Source organism: Somniosus microcephalus, chromosome 3 (genome assembly GCF_052327205.1).
Source record: "Somniosus microcephalus isolate GS21.2 chromosome 3, FLI_Smic_1.0, whole genome shotgun sequence".
Lineage (NCBI taxonomy): Eukaryota > Metazoa > Chordata > Chondrichthyes > Squaliformes > Somniosidae > Somniosus > Somniosus microcephalus.
The window spans coordinates 273,821,737-273,844,376 of NC_140989.1; the positions used below are offsets into that span (position 1 = coordinate 273,821,737).

General features: G+C 45.1%; 1 protein-coding gene across 3 annotated transcripts; it reads right to left on the minus strand.

The window, feature by feature from the left end:
• Window positions 1-4,392: 4,392 nt before the first annotated feature.
• Window positions 4,393-22,640, minus strand: dusp12 (dual specificity phosphatase 12). Of its 3 annotated transcripts, XR_015077652.1 has the most exons (7): window positions 22,387-22,640; window positions 20,426-20,539; window positions 15,486-15,604; window positions 13,760-13,850; window positions 10,774-10,951; window positions 8,811-9,097; window positions 4,393-5,744 (listed from the first exon to the last, which is right to left on the minus strand). XR_015077652.1 is itself a non-coding variant. In XM_085982554.1 (6 exons), exons 1-6 carry the CDS (start codon window positions 22,638-22,640, stop codon window positions 8,936-8,938), a joined length of 858 nt encoding a protein of 285 aa, XP_085838680.1. In that variant the 3' UTR covers window positions 5,859-8,935. The 3 variants fall into 3 exon arrangements, 2 of the variants coding, with proteins under 2 accessions (XP_085838680.1, XP_085838679.1); XM_085982554.1 differs by lacking the exon at window positions 4,393-5,744 and having other exon boundaries at window positions 5,859-9,097; window positions 22,447-22,640; XM_085982553.1 differs by lacking the exon at window positions 4,393-5,744 and having other exon boundaries at window positions 5,859-9,097.

Below are 22,640 nucleotides of genomic sequence, written 5' to 3' on the forward strand. Positions count from 1 at the left end.
ACAACCTTGATGGCTTTTAATCAGAGGCCCGAATGCCACTGGGTTTGCTTCTAATGCATAAATGCAGAAGGTCTGTCTGCATTTGAGTTCTGGAAAGTTCCTTCTCACAGTCATCAGAATACAAGCTGTCAGTCCAAACTTACAGGCTTTTTGCCACGAGGCTGACCGCAGCCATCTTGTTGTGCCCTGGATTTTAAACTCAGTCCAACCAGGGTTTCTTTAATAAACCAAAAGTAAATCTTCAGGGGAGACATGAAATTTGCGAATCCTTTCAGTTAAATCGGTATCTAAAAGAATTAGCTCAACCACTTGAGCTAATTAGGTTTTTCTTGACATACAGTTCCCGATCTCCTCGGCCTTCATGTTGAATCTGCCAAATATTTTCTTGTGTAGAAATTGGATTGGTAGCTGCAATTCGTGTGTCGGCTTGACCGATTTTAAGACACTCCACTGGGTGGGAACAAGGTGGTAGCAGTCTGATAATTGCGCTGCTGGACTTACTGCCCTGTTCCTGTTCCAATTCTGCCCAGTCATTTTTGTCACCCGCTCAAATGGGTGGCCCAGGGGCCTGCCTCATTCCAAAATGCTAATCGGAGTCCTATGCTGTGCATCAGGCCCCGGAATAATTTTTAGGTACCAGTATACCAGTAGTGTGCACCATGTACGGTTCGCCCATTGATACTAGGTGTTCAGCGGCCTAACCAGGAGTCCTTAAATGGACCGCTGCAGGCTCCTCAGAAAAAGGTATGCTGCTTTATTTTTCTTTGATTTTTGTCATGCCAGGAGCACAAATGCTCTTGCTGGTCCCACAAAAATCCTCTGGCTGCCCCAGCCCTTCCGGATATAATGTCCAGCTCGTCTCCCCGCAAGACCCACAGATATCACACCCACAACCGCCAGCACCCCCCCCCACGCCCCCCGGCCACTCCAACTGGTGAGCTGCTCGTAAATGCCAGAAGAGTTTGCAGCTTGACTGTCTAATGTACGTGAGGGCTTTCCCTCAAAATAGGTTGAGCCTCATGCTGCTAACATTAGGCGGGTATCATGTCACACCTCCCACCACCCCCCTCCCCCACACACACTTCTAATGTCTGCCCATGGTTAAAATTGATCCCCAAGTGCCCTGCTGCTTGCCTTTTCAGGTTGGTTAGTGGTAGCAGTGGTACATGTGGCGAGGGGGAAATTAGAGTAATGACTGAAAAAAGCCCTGTCCAGTAAACTGGCTGTAAGTCTCAGAGCTAGTTCCATACACTGAACTCAAACAGTTACTCAGAGTTCCAAGCATCAACTTCATCTGAAATAGAAAGACAGGTTAATGTCCACAGAACTAGCCAGTTTTGATGCATTAGACCCAAAATATTTATCTATCGGTCTCTCTCAGATACTGATTGACCAACTGTGCATTTCCAGTGATTTCTAATTTTTCAGCTTTGAACAACTTGCATTTATATAGCAATTTTAACATAAAAAATGTCTCAAAGCGCTTCACAGAGATGCTTGGAAAAATACAGTATTCTTGTCATTTTCGGCCCCTGGGCAGATTGCGTAATGCACTGGTTATTTGTGATCTGTTACTGACTGTGTTCTTATGTACATAATAATGAAACATTGTCCTGGGATAAGCTGATTGCATTGGGATGGAGGAGCGAATTCCTCTTAACAAAAAGTGACAGAATGCCTGTAGTTCTCTGTAATTAATGACATGCTAATGAAATAGCACATTTCAAAGCCCTGTTAACTTTCATTAACAGTTTATGAAGGAAAATAGCATTTTCTCCATTTTCCATTGAAAGAGGAATTTTGAATCCTATAATGCTCAGATTCTAATCATCATTGAAATAAATTATTTTACTTCCTTATTTTTTAAAGGTAACTGAGTTGCATGTGATATGGATTGTTAAATCATATGCACTATAACTCCAGAAGTTTGCTCTGGATACATTAAATGGGTTTAAAAAAAAGTTTTGGTTTTCACCTTACAACTATTTTGTTCTTTTCATTGCATCCTACCTCCAAGTTTCCTACTCCACTACAGAAGGGACGATGATCTCGGGCACAGTCTCCTAGCGACAACACTCCAGGCCGGATAGGCTTCCTTGAATGGAATATCTTGACATCATAAGATGTTCCATTTATTGACCCATCATTAAGGTCCAAACTAATTATTCAACCTTAGCCACAACCCCTCTTCCTTGTGTTTTGATTGGTGTCAGCACAAGCATAGGAGTGAAACTTAAAACATTCTTAAAGGGCTTGACAGGGTAGATGCTGAGAGGCTGTTTTTCCCTGGCTGGTGAGTCTAGAACTAGGGGTCATAGTCTCAGGATAAGGGGTCGACCATTTCGGACTGTGAGGAGGAGAAATGTCTTCACTCCGAGGGTTGTGGATCCTCAGTCGATGAGTATATTCAAGACTGAGATTGATAGATGTTTGGGCACTAAGGGAGCCAAGGTATATGGGGATAGGGCCAGAAGGTGGAGTTGAGGTAGAAGTTCAGTCATGATCATATTGAATGGCGGAACAGGCTCGAGGGGCCGAATGGCCTACTCCTGCTCCTATTTCTTATGTTCTTATGAAGGCTTAACAAAAAACGAAGTAAAAGTAAATTAAACAGCCTTCTTCTTTCGTATGACAAAGCAAATCAAATGTCAATATCTAAGTCAGATATCCAGGCCAAAGCTTCCAGTGTAACAGCGTGGATATCTTGTAGGCTGCCTGCGAATTTCCTCTGAGGGCAGTGCCCAATGATGCACTCCAGAGTCTGATCAGGAGCTCCACAGTCGCATGATGGGGGCGCTTTAATCTTCCATCTATGGAGAAGGTGGCAGCATCTACCATGACCGGTTCTGAGGTGGTTGATGGTTGTCCACTTTTTGCGAGGAAGGTTTGATCCTTCAGGTTGTACTGTGAGGTCTTCTATAAGGATTCCATTCCGTATGTCATAGTTCTTCCAAGCATTTCGCCATCGGTCATCAAGGCTGAGGGGAGATTGCTGAAGGGCTTCAGCTACGGTCCAAAATGGCCTTCTAGATTTGAGACGGGTTGGTGGTAGATTGTTCAAGTCGGCCTGGATCGGCATGTCTTTGCTGGTGTAGCAGTTGTATTCTCTGGAGACTGCATATTCGCGGTGTAGGTGCAGTGGTGCAATGTTTGCAAGCATGGGCAGCCAAGGTGTTGGTGTCGATTAAAGCGTACCGGCGATAATTCTCATAGTAGAATTTAACTGGACATCAACGGATTTGACATGCGGACTCGATAGCAATGCTGGAGAGCAGTTCTCTGCTGTAGAGTACACCAGGGCGAGTGCTGCTGTACGGAGGGTTTGAGCGTCTGCTCCCCATGTGGATCCAGCGAGTTTCTGGATCAAGTTGACCCTACTCTTTAGTTTCTTCCCAAGGTTCTGGAGATGTTCTCTATATGACAGGATGCGATCAAGCGTGGCTCCTAAATAGGAGTTTTTTTTGGCATGGATTACCTCTGCGCTGCAAAAGGAGACTTTCAAAGCTTGGTTTGCTTTATGGGTATTGAAGTGGAATGTCGAGGAAACGGTCTTTTGCGGGTTTGGCTGAAGTCACCATCAGCGGAAGTAGGCCTCCATCCACTGTAAATCACTGGTTAGGGTCTCTTTGGTGATGGACAGATTCATGTTTTACATAGCCAAGGCAATGTCATCAGCATAAACGAACATGCGGGATTCTGTTTTGGGCAGGTCGCTGGTGTAAACGTTAAATACTATGGATGCCAGGTCAGAACCTGGTGACAGTCCATTGTTCGATATCCTATATCTGCTCTTCTGGGTGCCAGAGTACACACGGAAGCGTCGGTTGCTAAGCATGGAGTTGAGAAGATGGATCGTTGTTCTGTAGGGTAAGATGGTGGAGAGCTTGAAAAGCAGTCCATGCTTCCATACTGTGTCATACGCTGCTGACAGGTCCACGAGTGCTACGGCGGTCTTGAGCTGGCGCTGGAAGCCTGCTTCGATGTGCGTTGTTAAAGCTACCACTTGGTCGCAACAGTTGCGGCCGCTAGGGGTGGTTGATGACAGCCTTCTCGTGGCCCACCCTGTTATGTGATCTTAGATCACAACTAATGTCGGCTCAAAGGACACTGAACTTGTCGTTAAATTAAACAGTGAGATTGATGAGCACACCACAGAAGAAATGTCAATTGATAACCATCTTGGGAATGATTTAGAAGGTTTCCTCTTAAGATATGTCAGTAAAAATTGGTTGGCATAAGCTTGTACTGTATAAAACAGACAAACTGCTTATTAAAAAGAATTCATAGAACCTATTGCAATAACTTACATATGCTAGTCTTTAAAACTAAATAATTTATTGGTGCTGAAAGCATAGGGTCTTGGTCTTGAATGATAATTCATAGAGTTCAATATAATGTGCAGAACAGTTTAATGAAGTATTCAGAAATGTAATGGAAACAATAGAATATAAAGTTTTAAAAATCAGATTGTTTTTTAAATATAGCACTCGTTATGATCACTAAATCTTGCACATTTCAACTAGCCATTCTATATCCATTATGACATGCTATAATGCTGCTCCAAGACAAAGTAGTTGAGATTTCACACAAGTCTGGTTATCACATGGTAACAAATGCAAATACTGATATTGCATGCTATAATAACTTTCCTTATTAAATTCTTCAACATGTATTATTCCTTTAACGTACTATCTACATGAAGGATTATTTTGATTTTCATTATTTGTTCTATGAAACACCACACCACAGATGAATACAAATATTTCATCATCAGTGTAATTACTGTAAGAAAGAACACGTCACTAATGCGCACGATCTGTTGCTATAAAGCTAAATTATGTGACTTCCTAACCATTAGAAGAGTTATGACCAACTCATACATGTCTCTGTGTGACATATTTCTCCATGTGAAATGCACCTTCTGCTAACTAAACAGCAAGACATCTTAGTATCAGGTGACAGCCTTGGCTCAGTGGTAACAGTCTTGCCTCTGGGTCAGAAAATTGTGGGTTCAAGTCCCACTTCAGCACATTAACCAGGCTGACACTTCAGTGCAGTAGAGAGAGTGTTGCAATGTCGGATGTGCCGTCTTTTGGATGTGCTGTTAAATTGAGGTCCTGTCTGCCCTCTCAAGTGGACACAAAAGATCCCAAGGCAATATTTGAAGAACTGCAGGGGAGTTCTCCCAGATGTCCTCGCCTATATTTATCTCTCAACCAACATCACTAAAACAGATTATCTGGTCATTATCTCTTTGGGACCATGGCAAATTGGCTGTTGCATTTCCCTACATTACAAAAGTACTTAATAGTACTTGTAAAGCGCATTGGGCCGTCCTGAGGTTGTGAAAGGTGCTATATAAATGCAAGCTCTTTCTTTCTCTTATTTCATCACAAACCTTGTGTAAAGAGAGGGAAAGACTTAACAATTTGTCACTGCAAAGTAAGTATTGAGGGTCTCAATCATTGTTTTAATGAGCAAGTTTTGACTATTTTTTCATTGCCATGGAGCAGATATATTGGCCCGGATTTTGACGTCAGTAGCGAAGGAATGGCACTCGCCATTTATCATGCTTACAGCTGTCCATAGACTTTTCGTGGGCTTTTGAGCAGCAACTTACAGTATTTAGAAGTCCTTTCCAGCGCGCCACCCTCTACAGGGGATCTATGGCGGCACACAGAGTAAGCAACAGCGTAGCTCTTCAACCAATCAGATTGAAGAATCCTCACTGGGATATGCAGAGTCTACACCAGGAAGTAGAAATTAAAATATTTAATTCATTGCAAATCATGTCCAGAAAGTGAAATAAAGAGGGAAAGAAAGATGGGATTGAGAGAGAGATAAAAGAGACAAAGAAAAAGTTTTAAAAAATTATTTTAATGTTTAAAAAATCTCCAACAATAGTTAAATTCTGAAGGAATGAGACTTCAACTTGTAAAAGTTAATTTTCAGTGCCAGAGAGGTTGTTTGGCAGTAATTACATAGGATTACATAGGATATACAGCACAGAAACAGGCCATTCAGCCCAACCAGTCCATGCCAGTGTTTATGCTCCACACGAGCCTCCTTCCATCTTTCCTCATCTAAATCTATCAACATAACCCTCTATTCCCTTTTCCCTCATATGCTTGTCTAGCCTCCCCTTAAATGCATCTATACTATTCGCTTCAACCACTCCCTGTGATAGCGAGTTCCACATTCTCAAAAAACTCCAATAGGTTTGTCAATTTCTTCTGAATTCCATATTGGATTTCTTGGTGACTATCTTATATTGATGGCCTCTAGTTATGCTCTTCCTGACAAGACTTAGCACGGTTAAAAATTCACTTACACCCGAATGTACCAGCCCTAACTTTTTCTGGAATGTTTAGTGGGTAACTACTGCAACTTCATGCCCTTACATGGATTTCAATGCCGAGTCTATTGACAAGGTATCGGTGTAGCGTAGATTGTGGAGGAGCAAGGCAAATTGGATAGTAACTTCTGGATTTCCGCATTTAACTGTGCATGTGTGGACTCTGGAAGTTGATGTCTGACTTACTTCATATTAAAGATGAGTGCTGATAGCCACACCGTTATTTCCATCAAAAAATCTGGGCCATTATTGCTCTGTGCAGTGCAAAGATGAAAGATTAAAAATTCTATCTTTTGACAAGCTGCCAGAAAAAGTAGCAAGCCTGAGGATTGGGAGCAGTTTAGAATTCAGCAAAAAAGGATCAAGAGATTGATTAAGAGGGGAAAAATAGAGTATGAGAGTAAACTTGCAGGGAACATGAAAGTGGACTGTAAAAGCTTCTACAAGTATGTAAAAAGAAAAAGATTAGTGAAGACAAATGTAGGTCCCTTACAGTCAGAAACAAGAGAATTTATAATGGGGAACAAGGAAATGGCAGGGCAATTAAACAAATACTTTGGTTCTGTCTTCACGGTAGAGGACACAAATAACTTCCCAGAAATGCTAAGGAACCAAGGGTCTAGTGAGAAAGAGGAATTAAAGGAAATTAGTATTAGTAAAAAAATAGTGCTGGAGAAATTAATGGGACTGAAAGCTGATAAATCCCCAGGGCTTGATAATCTGCATCCCAGAGTACTAAAAGAGGTAGCCATGGAAATAGTGGATGCATTGGTTGTCATCTTCCAAAATTCTATAGATTTTGGAACAGTTCCTGCAGATTGGAGGGTGGCAATGTAACCTCACTATTTAAAAAAGGAGGGAGAGAAAACAGGGAACTACAGACCGGTTAGCCTAACAGCAGTAGTAGGGAAAATGCTAGAGTCTATTATAAAGGATGTGATAACAGGACACTTAGAAAATATCAACGGGATTAGACAAAGTCAACATGGATTTATGAAAGGGAAATCGTGTTTGACAAACCTATTGGAGTTTTTTGAGGATGTAACTGGTAGAATAGATAAGGGAGAACCAGTGGATGTAGTGTATTTGGATTTTCAGAAGGCCTTTGATAAAGTCCCACATAAGAGGTTAGTGTGCAAAATTAAAGCACATGGGATTGGGGGTAATATACTGGCATGGATTGAAAATTGGTTAACAGACAGGAAACAGAGAGTAGGAATAAATGGGTCTTTTTCGGGGTGGCAGGCGGTGACTAGTGGGGTACTGCAGGGATCAGTGCTTGGACCCCAGCTATTCACAATATAGATCAATGATTTGGATGAGGGAACCAAATGTAATATTTCCAAGTTTGCTGACGACATGAAGCTAGGTGGGATTATGAGTTGTGAGGAGGATGCAAAGAGGCTTCAAGGCGATTTAGACAAGTTGAGTGAGTGGGCAAATACATGGCAGATGCAGTATAATGTGGATAAATGTGAAGTTATCCACTTCGGTAGGAAAAACAGAAAGGCAGAGTATTATTTAAATGGTGATAGATTGGGAAATGTTGATGTACAAAGGGACCTGGGTGTCCTTGTACACCAGTCACTGAAAGCAAACATGCAGGTGCAGCAAGCAGTTAGGAAGGCAAATGGTATGTTGGCCTTCATTGCAAGAGGGTTTGAGTACAGGAGCAAGGATGTCTTACTACAGTTGTACAGGGCCTTGGTGAGACCATACCTGGAGTACTGTGTGCAATTTTGGTCTCCTTACCTAAGAAAGAATATACTTGCCACAGAGGGAGTGCAGCGAAGGTTCACCAGACTGATTCCTGGGATGGCAGGACTGTCATATGAGGAGAGATTGGGTCAACTAGGCCTGTATTCACTAGAGTTTAGAAGAATGAGAGGGGAGCTCACTGAAACATATAAAATTCTGACAGGGCTAGACAGACTGGAAGCAGGGTGGATGTTTCCCCTGGATGGGGGGTCTAAAACGAGGGGTCACAGTCTCAGGATATATGGGATAGGATATTTAGGACTGAGATGAGGAGAAATTTCTTTACTCAGAGGGTGTTGAACCTGTGGAATTCTCTACCACAGAAGGCTGTGGAGGCCAAGTCACTGAATATATTTAAGGAGGAGATAGATAGATTTCTAGACGCAAAAGGCGTGAAAGGGTATGGGGAGAGAGCGGGAATATGGTATTGAGATAGTGGATCAGCCATGATCATATTGAATGGCGGAGCAGGCTCAAAGGGCCGAATGGCCTACTCCGCTCCTATTTTTCTATGTTTCTAAAACTTGACCATTGAAGATATGTCAGGAGCTATACCAAACTTAACTACTTTAAGGATTTCTGTTTTTAAAAATTTTTGATCAATTTAATAAAGTGTTTCACAGTACACTAGTACACACTTAGACAAATGTTTGAAATAACACATGCACGGAAAGTCCAAGTAAATGCCACCACTTACTTTTTATATATCATGTTATACAGCTCAGATTAAGATGGAGTGATAGTAAAAATTTTCTCCACTTTACCAGTTGTTCAGACAGTTCAGATTTTTCACTTTTGACGACACTCACATGGGTGTATTATTCAACTATTCACATTTCTTACACTGGAGAAATTTAAATGTTTCATTTCATCAACACGATTCTTGTGAATCTGGAAGGCAGGAGTCACCCAACGACCGCAGGAACACTGATCACCGTACCAGTTGAAAGATCCCAACTTGGAGTTGCACTTTGGGCAAAGCAACTGAAAAAAAACAAATTAAGCATTAAAAAGAAATGTGGAAACTAACTAATGCATATTTTATCTTTCATTTCAAACTGAAAGAAACACATAATAATGCTCCATAGACGAGAGTCGGTCATTAGGAAACAACATTTATTTCTTGCACTTTGGCAGAGTGAACAGAATTTCATCGCAAGACTGTCATCTTTGTCACCATTAGTATTTCTATGCAATGCTTTACTTAGTAAAGATGGAAAATAAAAAATCCTAGGAATGAGCTACTTTTTAACAATTTCTAAAATGACGTGGACTTGATGCATTAGGCTACTTCCCCTTTCCAGTCTCCTGCATGTCCCAAGGCACCTTTCAAGCATGTCTGTCGCTCAAACCTCACCCCAAGTCTATCAGCTTTGAATTCTCCCTCCCATTCTTTTCCTCCACTGTTGCTCGCTCCTCGCTTTTGCAGTGAGACAGGAAATGATCCAGCTGCAGAATTATTCCAGCTGTATTAGCGCCAGTGAAAGCAGCAACTATGATGCCAGAATCACTCTCCCTCCACAACACTACCCATATGGCGATTCAACTGTCATGGAGGCACAGCTTTGGGCCAGGTTGAAGGCCAAGGCCAGGAATGACTAGGGCGGAAGGATATCAGGAAAAAGAGGTTGAAGTCAGCAGGGAGTTGGGGAGGGTTTGAATCTGATTCCGCTCCTTACAACAACTATTTGTATTTATATAGCATCTTTAACATAGAAAATGTCTCAAGACGCTTCACAGAGGCGTAATCAGACAAAAACAAAACAGTATGAATTGTCACCTGTTTCCTAGTAGCCGCTGATTATTTTAGGTAATTATAAAATCAAAACAGTAAAGTTAACAAGTGTATTTGTCCATTACATTTATTACTTAGTACAAGAAATCACATCGCTATTTTTTAAATTCCTTCTTGTGTGCATTTACCTTATTTGCATACAGGAAAATGATTTTAAAGATTGTTAAATTTCACAAATATATATTTATTTGTTATTCATCCACTTGGATTTTAATTATTTTGCATCAATACACATTCCCACATTGTAACTACAGGAAACTTTGTGCTATCCGGCACCGACGGGACCGAGCTGTTGCCGTCCCATCAAAACTGCCGGACAAACCAGCGCTAATGTTGAAACATACGGAGATTTTGAGCTCCATATCTGGCAACAAACCCTAACAGCTTCTAAACAGTCGGCCGTACCTTGCAAGCGTCTCTGTAGCTTAGCAACAGCTTCAGCGAGACCTTGCAGAGCCTGACTGGTGAAAAAAAAGCAACGAAAAGAAAAGAAAACCTAACGAAACGGCTCCTGATTTTTGCCGGTGGCTCGAGCATTCCGGACAGTTAACCTGCGGATAAACCAAAGTTTCCTGTAGTTGATCTGCAACCTGGGCTTATTAATGGCAAGGTGAAAAAGATTTACTGGGTGTACGTAGTTTAAGGTACTTCGATTCAGAGACAGAAAATAATCTGCATTCCACATGGATCAACAAATTATATTGAGATTTATACTGTCAATTTATACAGGAAATACACATTGTGGTATATTTCTTTTGGTTGCCAACACTATGAGCCTTTAGAAATCAACAATACATAGGAGCCAATCTCATCTGAACTTATTAGAGTAAACAGAAATAGTTACCTCCTTTCTATAGTCATTTACCTGTCCATCCAAAACACCAAGTAGTGCAGGCTCCATCCATTGCACTGGCTCAATGAAATATGATGTACATTTGGTCTGATCCTCTCTCAGGGTTTGTGTCATCCTCTTGTGAACAAAGGCAATTGGTCCAGTTCCAGGTACATGATTCAAATTACTTGAGCCACGAAATAAAGAACGTCTGATTTTTATGTTTAAAAAAAAGGAGAAACCTTAATAGAAATGTCTGCGTATTAACATTCAGAATTAGTAGCACACAGCAGTAGATGGCCATGAGCAAGTTATAGAGCAGTTACACAAATGAAGGGTTCACAGGAGGTAATGGAACTGTAAGACTGCAGCTTGAGGTGTATATCCCCATCTAAACCATGACATTTGTGCTGATAGGGTTAGATGAAGAGAGGCGGGAGGAGGCTCATGTGCAGCATAAACGCCAACATAGATCAGTTGGGCTAAAAGGCCCGATTCTGTGCTGTAAATTCTATGTAATTCTATATAATTCAGCACTCTCATTATTCTGTTTCTAACCTACATAATATCACAACAATTTAAATAGCTGTTGCTGGGGCCATCAGCAGATACTTGGCGAGGGGACAGGACGTATTATTGTGCGGTCCATGGTACATGTGGGAAGCTAATGGAACCAGATGGGGGAGGGAATGAAAAATACTAAAACATTTGGAGCCATCAGTCACTGTAAATTTTTAAAAATGCTTTCCTCAGTGTCTTCAATAACATAATTCTAAATAGTTTTACCTGTCGTTCTAATCCTTGAGGCAGTGTCCGAGTAGCACGTAATCAAACGGACACAAGCGAGCAGCGCATTATGTTAAAGCAGCAAAGCTAGCCAGTTTCTCTTGTGTTGATCATTGCCAAATGGTGCTAAAAAGTCACCAATGTGTTCAGCCATAATTGTAAGAAATTAATCTAACATACCCTGGCCATCCCTTATCCCATAGTTCTGTTTTCTAAAATAGAAATATGATCCCACTCCTGTGAATTAAGTTTAAGAATATGATGTAATAACCCTGAAATGATTTAAGAAACAGTTAGATGCTGTAATGGGGAAGCAAAGGTCTTTCTGGATGGATGAACGAAGATGGACCAAATGGTCTTTCTCATCTGTAATTAACATGTGATTGTGTGGGAAGTAGGTCAAAATTAACAGAACCACAGCAGTGAGACTAGTAAGTTTAACAACAGATCCATGGCAGTCAGAGTTACAAGTGGTTCAATGGACCAGTACACACAACCCCAATGGTTACTCACTACACCATGCCTCTAAATGCAGAAATCTTCTTGTGTACACTGTTTACAAACCATCCCGAAATAACACCACCCATATACGATATTGTAAGAACATTGGCCCGTAATTTCCGATAAGAGGCTTCCTGCGTGCAGATGCCTCCTATCAGAAAAAAATCTACGCCCTTACCGGAGGGCTCCCGAGGTCCGGACACTTCCACTCCTGGGCCTCTCCACAGTCGAAATGTGCAGAGCCCTCGTATCCCAGGGGCGCAGGGGGTTTGCAAGTGTCCCTGGGATCACGTGGGCTAGGCGGGCCAATGAAAGAAGGGAATCTGTCTTCATACTTTTGACAGATAGACCTGTCAAATATATGGAGATCACCCCAAAAAGACACTAAAATATTAAATAAATGTTTTAAAAACCATCACGTTTTTAAAATGAGTTAAAATTACATTAAATGAAATGTTAAACAAAAATTTATTTTTTGAAAAAAATAATTAAAGTTTTTTTTACAGGGCTAAAAATAAACTTATCTTTTTTTAAAGTATTTTTAAATTATAAATGAGTGAAATTTATTTTTTTTAAACTTTTTAAAACTCTTTTGCTGGTAAAAGCAGGCCTTACGCTAAGCTTTTACCAGGCGTAAGATTTCTAAGGGTTTTCAGCAGGCGGAGGTTCTGCAGAAAGCGGAATTCTCCGCCCGCAGAGGCCCTTCTCCAGGGCAGGCGCAGGATCAGTCAAGAGCATTCTTGACAGATCGGAAATGCCGGTTTTCAGCACATGCGCTTCGTATGCCTGAAATCGGCATTTCCGATGTCCCTACGGGTGTGTACACAGCGCGTACACATCGGAAAATACAGGCCATTGTCTACTTTAACAACAACAACTTGTATTTATATAGCGCCTTTAACGTAGTACAACGTCCCAAGGCGCTTCACAGGAGTATTATAAGACAAAAAATTTGACACCGAGCCACATAAGGAGAAATTAGGGCAGATGGCCAAAAGCTTGGTCAAAGAGGTAGGTTTTAAAGAGCGTCAAAGGAGAAAAAAGATGTAGAGAGGCGGAGAGGTTTAGGCAGGGAATTCCAGAGCTTAGGGCCAAGGCAGCTGAAGGCATGGCCATCAATGGTTGAGCGATTATAATCAGGGATGCTCAAGAGGGCAGAATTAGAGGAGCACAGATATCTCGGGAGGTTGCAGGGCTGAAGGATATTACAGAGATACGGAGGAGTGAGGCCATGGAGGGATTTGAAAACAAGGATGAGAATTTTGAAATCGAGCCGTTGCTTAACTGGGTGCCAATGTAGGTCAGCGAGCACAGGGGTGATGGGTGAACGGGACTTGGTGCAAGTTAGGACACGGGCAGCAGAGTTTTGGATCACCTCAAGTTTACACAGGGTAGAATATGGGAGGCCAGCCAGGAGTGCGTTGGAATAGTCAAGTCTAGAGAATATTGGCAAACCAGCAGTGTTTTTAAAGCTGTGGCCCATTAAGCTACTGCTTCTGCTGCCTTATGGTTTTGCAGTCTAAACTTGAGTTCATACAAAATAAAGTGAAAACCCTTACAATTAGCCCCATCAAAACAAACCTCAAATTTTTCTCCGTGTTGTATAGGTACCATACACAATGGTTTATTAGAATTGTGAGAATGGCATTCACAAGTCAAGCGCAAGTTGGGTTCTGTTTCACTTAAAGAATAAACCGAGCATGGCATCACCCAGAAAAAAAATTCTACTCACCTACACTTTCTGCACCTGTAGATAGCTTCACCTGTTTTCCCTAGACTCATGGGATCCAATGCAAATAACTCCCGAGGTAAATTCTGCAGCTCTGTATAAAATAACAGAGGACTTGCAAACAAATTGCAGTTAAGATAGTAATAGGTAGCAAGTTAGTTTAAAAACACATGGACTTCACATCAGTTATACTAGGGACTACTAAAATAGTTTCTTGTACATAGAAATCATGAGAAGCATAGTAACCTTGCAGTAGCAGATATTCTATTCTCTCTCTCTATATATATATATCCAGTCTAAGGTCACTCAAGATCTTGATTGCTATTTGGTGATGACAGGTTACAGAGTGGTAGGATTCTAGTAAATTTCTGGTTTATATTACAAAAAGTGCCTTAAATAATTGCTTTTCTTTCCTTTCTCTTTTTTTAATACTGTTGACACTTTGAAGTATAATAGATAGGATAGAACGAGAGAGAGACACACAAACAGATTAAGTCATGAGGGGAGCTAAATCTTGGGAACTTGCTTGGAAATTTTTAAGAATATGATATTCAGTAATTCAGACAGGTAAGAGACATAGGGCTAAAAATTGAGTAGCGCCCCAATTGAGGCGCTAACTTCGCCGGGGCACTAAAAGTAGCGACCCGGAAAAATTAGCGTCCCCACGCCGGAAATTGAGTGGTTGCGCCCCAAGAGGGAAGCGGGGTGCTACTGGAAGCGCCCCGCATCCCTCTTGGGGCGCTGCGAGTGAATATCGTGGCGCTACGTGCCGCAGCACCACACGCTGCGGCACGTCGCGCTGCGGTATTGCAGGCCTTCCTCCCCTTCTTAAAGGGGAGGGGCCTTGTGCAGCGCGACCTGGGGCCCAGCTGGGCCCCCGGGGATCGGGAGTGCAGGCAAAAGAGCCCGGCACCCAAGAGAAGTGCCGGGCTCTTGGAGCGCAGCCGGCACTCCGCGGGGGGGAGGGGGGGTCAAGAGGCCGGGGACGGGAGCGCAGGCAGGTGCTGGCAGGCGGCCAGCAACAAAAATGGCCGCCCCGCACCTCGCCTTTAAATTGCGCCTCCCCAGCCGCAGGTACGCCCCCTGACCCTGTTGGACATAGCGTCCGGTGGTAAATCAGGGGGCGCTCCCGAAGATCGCGGCCGGGGCGTGAGCGGGGCGCTGCACACACCAATGACGTCATCGCCAGCGGCGCAGCGCTACCGGTTAGCACCACCACTAACCTCCCGCTGAATTTTGCAGGAGGCGTAGGCAGTGCCGCGCCCGGGCGCTAGTTGGTTTGCGCCCCACTTAGCGCCCTCTTAAGGCGCTAACGGGTGGCGCTACCAACTGAATTTTTCCCCCCAAGCATTTATAACTGTGAGTGAGAGTGAGTGTTCAAAAATGTTAAGACTTGGTCAAAAGAATTAATAAAGTAGATGTAGATATGTACTTTGTGCAAAATCATGGACATAATGAAGAAAGCAATGAGCTAAATGTAACTTAAATAGCAAAAGTGTTCATGGTTAAGGACTGTTAGTTTGTAGACTGTTGCTACTTAGCGAAGTAAATGCTGACAGTTGAAATATTCCAAAATGCAATGGAACAATTCCTCATTTAGCAACTACAGCAAGACAGGTTTGGGGTAGGAGATGTAAAATAGTCAATGTGACACATCCAAATTATGGGATGACGTGAATGGCCTTTTCTTGCTCTTGCCAGCATCCAGCCAGTAGTAGCAGCAGATTACCTGGGTACTTCTCGGTGACTTTCTGCAGTCGATATTGTTTGTAATCAGCACTTGTTAAATCTACTTCGCAGCCCATCATTTCATACAGCTTCAGCTGCTTCACAAACTCATCATTTGTCCTACAACACAGAAAAGAGAAACTTTTTACAAGCTTTCCCATTAAAACATTATAATGTAGGAGTGCTTGAACTCCTAACGAAAGTACTGAGACTGAAACTAGCAGTTAACCAAACGTGGTTTAATGCACTAGTAAAAGTTACAAACAAAAACGCAGGAGAAACTCTATACAGGTCTGTACACCAACTGGTTCCACAAGGACTGAGGGGGAACGCCTCTCCCCATTGACGTCATCACGTTTCCCGCCGTTGGGAACGTCACGTGACCTGCGTGATGACGTCATCGCCCTGGATCGCCATTTTACCGAACCCGCGCTGTTTATACAGAGCAAACACTTAAAGGTAACAAGCCCCTGTTAAAGGCAATTATATGCATTACTGCAAGAGTCTCTTGGTGGCTTTGCCACATACGCCTCCCCAGAATTGTCTTTAATAAGGAAAGTCAATCGCAGAGGAGGTCGGACAAGCCTGTTTGAACGACTCCTAAATCCCTGGAAAGGAAAACGCTGAGCAGCTGGAGGGGATAGCGGCCTGGTCAGGTGCGGCAGCAGCCGACGGTCGACCCCTACGCGGTGGCTGAGCGGGCTCGACTGGCTGTTCAAGGTCCAAGTGCGCGGGCTTGAGGCGATTGACGGAGATGTGGTCCGGCCTGCCCCCGAGGTCGACCAAAAAGTCTTAGCCCGTCTGTAAAACCCGGAAAGGACCCGTATACGGAGGCTGGAGCGGGCTGCGATGGGCGTCTTGACGAACGAACACGAATTTGGCCTTCATCAACTCCACTGGAATGTGGGAGGCAGGAAAACCGTGTTGCGACGTCGGAACTGGCCGGAAGCACTGGGCTGCTTCCCGGTGGGCTTCCCGCTGAGTGGCTGCGGACCATGGCTGTGTAGGGGACGGCAGGAATTTGCCTGGTACCCAGAGCGGCTGGCTGTAAACCATTTCCGCGGCCGAAGCCTGCAGGTCCTCCTTTGACGCCGTGCGCAACCCCAGCATAACCCAAGGCAGTTTATCGACCCATGCCTGTCCAGGAGGCTGGCCCTGAGCGACGCCTTCAAGGAACGATGAAAACGCTCACACAGCCCATTCGCCTGCGGGTGGTAGGCCATGGTGCGATGGAGTTTGGTGCCTAAGGCTGAGGCCACCGCGTTCCAAAGCTCAGATGAGAATTGTGGACCGCGGTCGGACGAAATATCCATCGGAACCCCAAAGCATGCTACCCATGACGAGATAAAGGCTCGAGCGACATCCAGAGAGGTGGTAGACGTCAGGGGAACCACCTCTGGCCATCTCGTGGTGCGATCTACCATCGTCAGGTGTGTGAAACCCCGCGACGGCGGGAGTGGCCCCACAAGGTCGACGTGGACGTGGTCGAACCGACGTTCTGGTACCTCGAAGGTGGCCAAGGGGGCCCTGACATGTCGTCGTACTTTGGCTCGTTGACAAACCACACATGTGTTCGCCCAGTCGCAGATGTCCTTGCGCATCCCTCTCCAGACGAATTTGGATGCTAGCAACTTCTGCGATGCCCTCACACCAGGATGCGAAAGTCCGTGTATGGCGTCGAAAACTTTCCGACACCAGGTGGACGGAACAATCGGATGGGGGTCTCCCAAGGAGACGTCACAGAGTAAAGTGGTGCCCGCCGAATGGAACGGCACATCCTTCGGTTGAAGGCTGGCGGAGTCAGAACGAAAGGCTTGAGTGTCCGGGTCGGCAGCTTGGTCGGCCGCCATTCTTGCATAATCGATCCCCAACTGCATGGCTTGGACGGTGGCGCGGGAAAGGCAATCCGCTACCACATTGTCCTTGCCGGCCACATGCCGGATGTCGGTGGTAAATTCAGAAATAAATGTAAGTTGTCGCTGCTGTCGAGCCGACCACGGTTCGGCAGTCTTGGCCATCGCGAATGTCAGCGGTTTGTGGTCGACAAACGCAGTGAAGTGGCGCCCTTCGAGCAGAAAACGAAAATGGCGAATGGCCAAAAACAACGCCAACAGCTCCCTGTCAAAGGTACTGTACTGGCGTTCGTGCCATCGCAGCTGGCGGCTAAAAAACACCAGTGGTTGCCACGTGCCGTCGACCCATTGCTCTTGGACGGCCCCTATGGCGTAGTCCGACGCGTCAGTCGTGAGAGCGATGGTGGCTCCTGGCAGGGGGTGTGCCAACATTGTCGCATTCATGAGGGTGGTCTTCGTGTCCCCGAAAGTGCGGTCCATTTCCGGCGTCCAAACTACGGGCTCCTTTCCCGGCTTCCCTCTGAGGGCCTCGTAGAGCGGCTGCATGAGCTGTGCAGCCCTGGGAGCAAAACGATGGTAAAAATTTACCATACCCAGGAACTCCTGGAATGCCTTCACGGACTGCGGCCGCGGGAATGCGGCGATCACCACCACCTTAGCCCGAAGCGGCATTGCCCCCTCTGCAGTGATGCGGTGGCCTAAGAAGTCGATTTGCTGCAGGCCGAACTGGCATTTGGCCGGGTTGACAATGAGTCCGTGCTGCTGAAGGCGACGAAAGAGAATGCGCAGATGCTTGAGATGGTCCTCCTTTGTGGCGCTGGTGATCAGTATGTCATCCAGATAGACGAACAAAAATTTGAGATCCCGCAGCACCGAATCCATTAGGCACTGGAATGCCTGCGCCGCGTTTTTAAGTCCGAAAGGCATGCGGAGGAACTCAAACAGGCCAAAAGGGGTGATGACCGCTGTCTTTTGGACGTCCTGGGGATGCACCGGTACCTGATGGTACCCACGGACGAGGTCGACCTTGGAGAAGATCGAATTCCCCGCCAAATGTGCGGAGAAATCCTGTATGTGCGGTATGGGGTACCGGTCAGGGGTCGTGACATCATTGAGGCGGCGGTAGTCGCCGCAGGGCCGCCATCCACCCCCGGGCTTAGGGACGATGTGGAGAGGCAAGGACCAGGGACTATTCGACCGGCGAATAATCCCCAACTTTTCCATGGCGGCGAACTCCGCCTTAGCAGCTGCGAGCTTGCTGGGCTCTAGCCGCTGTGCCCTGGCGTAGACGGGACAACCGGTTGTCGTTATATGGTGCTCCACCCTATGTTTGGCGGTCGAAGCCAAGAAGGTGGGCTTAGTCAGCTCTGGAAAGTCCCCGAGGAGGCGGGAGAAAATGTCAGGGGGTGGCCGAGCGCAGGAGACCGAGTGCGGTGCGACCATGCCGCGCACACAGGGAATACAGTCGAACGTGGCGGCGTGAACGAGCCGATGATTTTTTAAATCAACCAACAGGCCGTTGGCGCATTAAAAGTCGGCGCCTAGGAGTGCCTGTGAAATTTTGGCGGTGACGAAGTCCCATATAAAGCGTTGGCCACTGAAGCAGACCTGGACCCACCGTGTCCCACAAGTACAAATCACACCCCCGTTGGCAGCTTGGAGGGGAGAACCACGCCTGCCGGACCGAAGGTCGAGGACTGACGCAGGAAGCATGCTGCACTGCGCCCGTGTCGCACAAGAAACGACGGCCCGAGATGGAGTCGGTTAAATAAAGTAGTTTCCCGGAATCGCCGATCGCCATCGTGGCCACGGGGCACGCCCCGGAGTTGGTGTTCTTGACGCGCAGTTGCTTGTTCGGTGTTTTGGGCACGAAACTGCAAGGCGGACGGCAGCTTCTGGCCTTCACGCCAAACCGAGCGTGGTAATAACAGAAACCGGTTGTTGGAGGCATCGAGGCAGCGCCCTTTGGGGTGGGGCATCTCGCGACGGCGCAGTGTTGTTGTTGGACCGCGTATATTTTATCCGCCTCTTCGGCGAGCGCTATGCAATCCCTGGCGTCCGAACTGGCAAGGGCCGCCTGCACCTGTTCGGGCAGTTGACTGAGGAACAGTTCGCGGAACAGGAAACATCGCGGTTCAGACCCCAGGAGTGTGAGCATCTGGCTCATCAACTCCGAAGGTTTGGAGTCTCCTAACCCGGGCAGCGTGAGTAGGCGGCGTGCGCGCTCTGCCTTCGTAAGGCCGAATACCTGCATTAGCCGTGCCTTAATGGCGACATACTTGTTGGTGGCCGGGGGGTTCTCCAGTAGGTTGATGATCCTCGACGCCATCGAGCTGTCGAGTGCGGAGACCACGTAAAGATAACGGGTCTGATCCTGCACGACGTGGCGGAGCTCGAACTGCGCCTCCGCTTGTACGAACCAGGAGGCCGCCTGTTGTTCCCAAAATTGGGGGAGCTTCAAAGCCACTGCGTTAGCTTCCATCATGGCCCTGCGTTCTGTTTCCGCCACGAAAAACGTCCGCGAGGATTCGGGGTCACCAATGTAGGAGTGCTTGAACTCCTAACGAAAGTACTGAGACTGAAACTAGCAGTTAACCAAACGTGGTTTAATGCACTAGTAAAAGTTACAAACAAAAACGCAGGAGAAACTCTATACAGGTCTGTATACCAACTGGTTCCATGAGGACTGAGGGGGAACGCCTCTCCCCTCTGACATCATCACGTTTCCCGCCGTTGAGAACGTCACGTGACCTGCGTGATGACGTCATCGCGCTGGATCGCCATTTTACCGAACCCGCGCTGTTTATACAGGGCAAACACTTAAAGGTAACAAGCCCCTGTTAAAGGCAATTATATACATTACTGCAAGAGTCTCTTGGTGGCTTTTTAAAAAATTCATTGATGGGATGTGGGCGTCGCTGGCTAGGCCTGCATTTAGTGCCCATCCCTAATTGCCCTTGAGAAGATGGTGGTGAGCCGTCTTCTTGAACCGCTGCAGTCCATATGGTGTAGGTACACCCACAATGCTTTGCCACAATAACTAGTTAAAATAATGACATGGAATCAAAAGCAACTAAAGAAAACTTACTTGACATCAGGTTTAACGGCCTGGAGTTTACTATATGCCTCTTCAAAGGTCAGACCATCGGTTTTCATAATAAAAGCAGTTACCACAGCAGCACTTCTACTGACTCCTGCATGACTGATATTGGAGAAAAAAAAGTTTTACAATAAGTTTCAAATGGTTAATACAAATCAGTAAGGCTATTCCCTCCCAACAAAGAAGTTTGATGCTACTTCTGTCTTAAATTGGTGCAGCTAATTAAAACCAAATAAGGTAAAACTGCAAACAGCCAATAGAATCTGCTTCCTGGTTACCTTGTCTACTGTAGTAATTACTTTGTGCCACTGAATTCTGGATTCAACTAATATACAATAGAACCTTTATTATCTTCCCCTGGTGGATAATGGTAATTGGCAGATAATCCAGAGTCCCCACAACATGGTTGAACACACATGGGAATGAAGTGCAATACCAGTAATAAAAGAAACAATGTGCAGTATTATTGACCAAGAAGATGCAATACAGATAAAAGAAACATTAATGAACTGTACAACAACATCTCACTCATTTGTGTCCTAAGAAAATCCTGGTAGATAATCAGAGCAAAAATAATGAAAGATAGGCTGTAGATCTGCCACAGATTACAAGCCTGGGCAAGGAAGGGCGGAGACAGCTGACACTACTGCCAGCCGTCTAAGGTCTCTAACCTATGACAACTCACCCTCTGCCCTTTTTACTTTTAATTATTAGTCAGCTAGATAGATTAGAAACACAACAAAATTACATTCATCAATGAGGAAGAATCTTGGTTCTGGTTTGTATACAGATCTTGAAGGCTTTTTAAAGATCTACAATGCATTGTGACTTTCTGTCACCTATGCTAGATATATCAGTCAGTGACCTGGAAGATATCTGTCCAATGCAAGGGATTTAGATGACATCTTTGAACTTGGATAATAGTTTGTTCATAATGATCAATCCACAGTAACCATCCTTTATTATTTGTAATATGCATGTCTATTTTGAGAATTGTGAATTTTAATACTTAAGTTAACAGCAGCCATGTTGTTTTTGGTGACTTTGTTAAAGTAATGACATAGGCCCTTACAGGAAACCAGATTTGACAGATGCCATTTTGGCTGAGGGCACGTGCTACTATACAGGCTAGCAATGCAATTATTATATTGTTAACCTGTCTGTAAGGTCCTTCCTGTGACCTTGGGAAAGACCTCCTGACAAAAACCTCGAACTGCGAATGCTCAAAATCAGTTGTAAAGACTAAATCCGTGGTATAAACAGAGCACGTGCTGAAGAGCTAAGGTTTACACAAAAATAAATCACAAGTGTTGCAACCACCATAACTATTCAAATATTCTTGAGGCAGAGTGTCATTTGCTGCTTTATTTTTAAATTTTCTGATAACTACCCTCAAAGATGAACTTCGAAGTTAATCCAAAATAAAACCTATAAAATGCAGTTATCAACTGCAGTTCCAAGTGGCACACGGTTACTTTCTATTAGGTGCAGGGAGCAATTCATCTCTTTGTACCAATTGGCAACACTCATAGAAAGCACAACTCCAGTCACCTGTATCAGGTACAGGGGAATGAATTAAGTTCTATGTGAGAACAGACGCTAAGGATAGGCGTCAATGTCTTTAGCAGCATACTTTGTGACTGCGTGTTTATTTACACCTATAAAGCAATTCATTCTTTCTTTCTTAAATTGTTTCACTTAAAAGTAAATGTGTTCCTTCTAGGTTGTTTTGATGTAAACTTAGGAAGTTTTCTAATTCTGAACATGTTGACACGTATTTGCTTGTAGCAGATTTCACCCAAAATTTAGTATAAAACCAGGAAAGTGAACCCAGCAGTGGAGGCACAATCCTCCGGCACCAACAGAGGCTGCTACACAAACTCAGATATACTGCATGTTGCCTTGTGTTGTTGCAGGAGCGACACTGGGTATATAAGCGGTCACTATACCAATGCACCAGCACGGCAGCACTGGTTGCAGTCAGCGCCTCCTGCACAAACCGCACGCACTCGTCCAGAAAGCTCAGCAGGTCGGTGCCCGGCTCGTCCAGCGCCTGCACAAACTTCGTGCGACGGTCCCCCAAAGGCGGGGGTTCCTGCGAGTCCACGGTCAGCACATGGGAGATACCGGAATCCGAGAGGCTCTGGGGCTCGGCCACATCACCGGCCGCTCCGATGTACAGGCCGCTCCGTACGAAGATCAT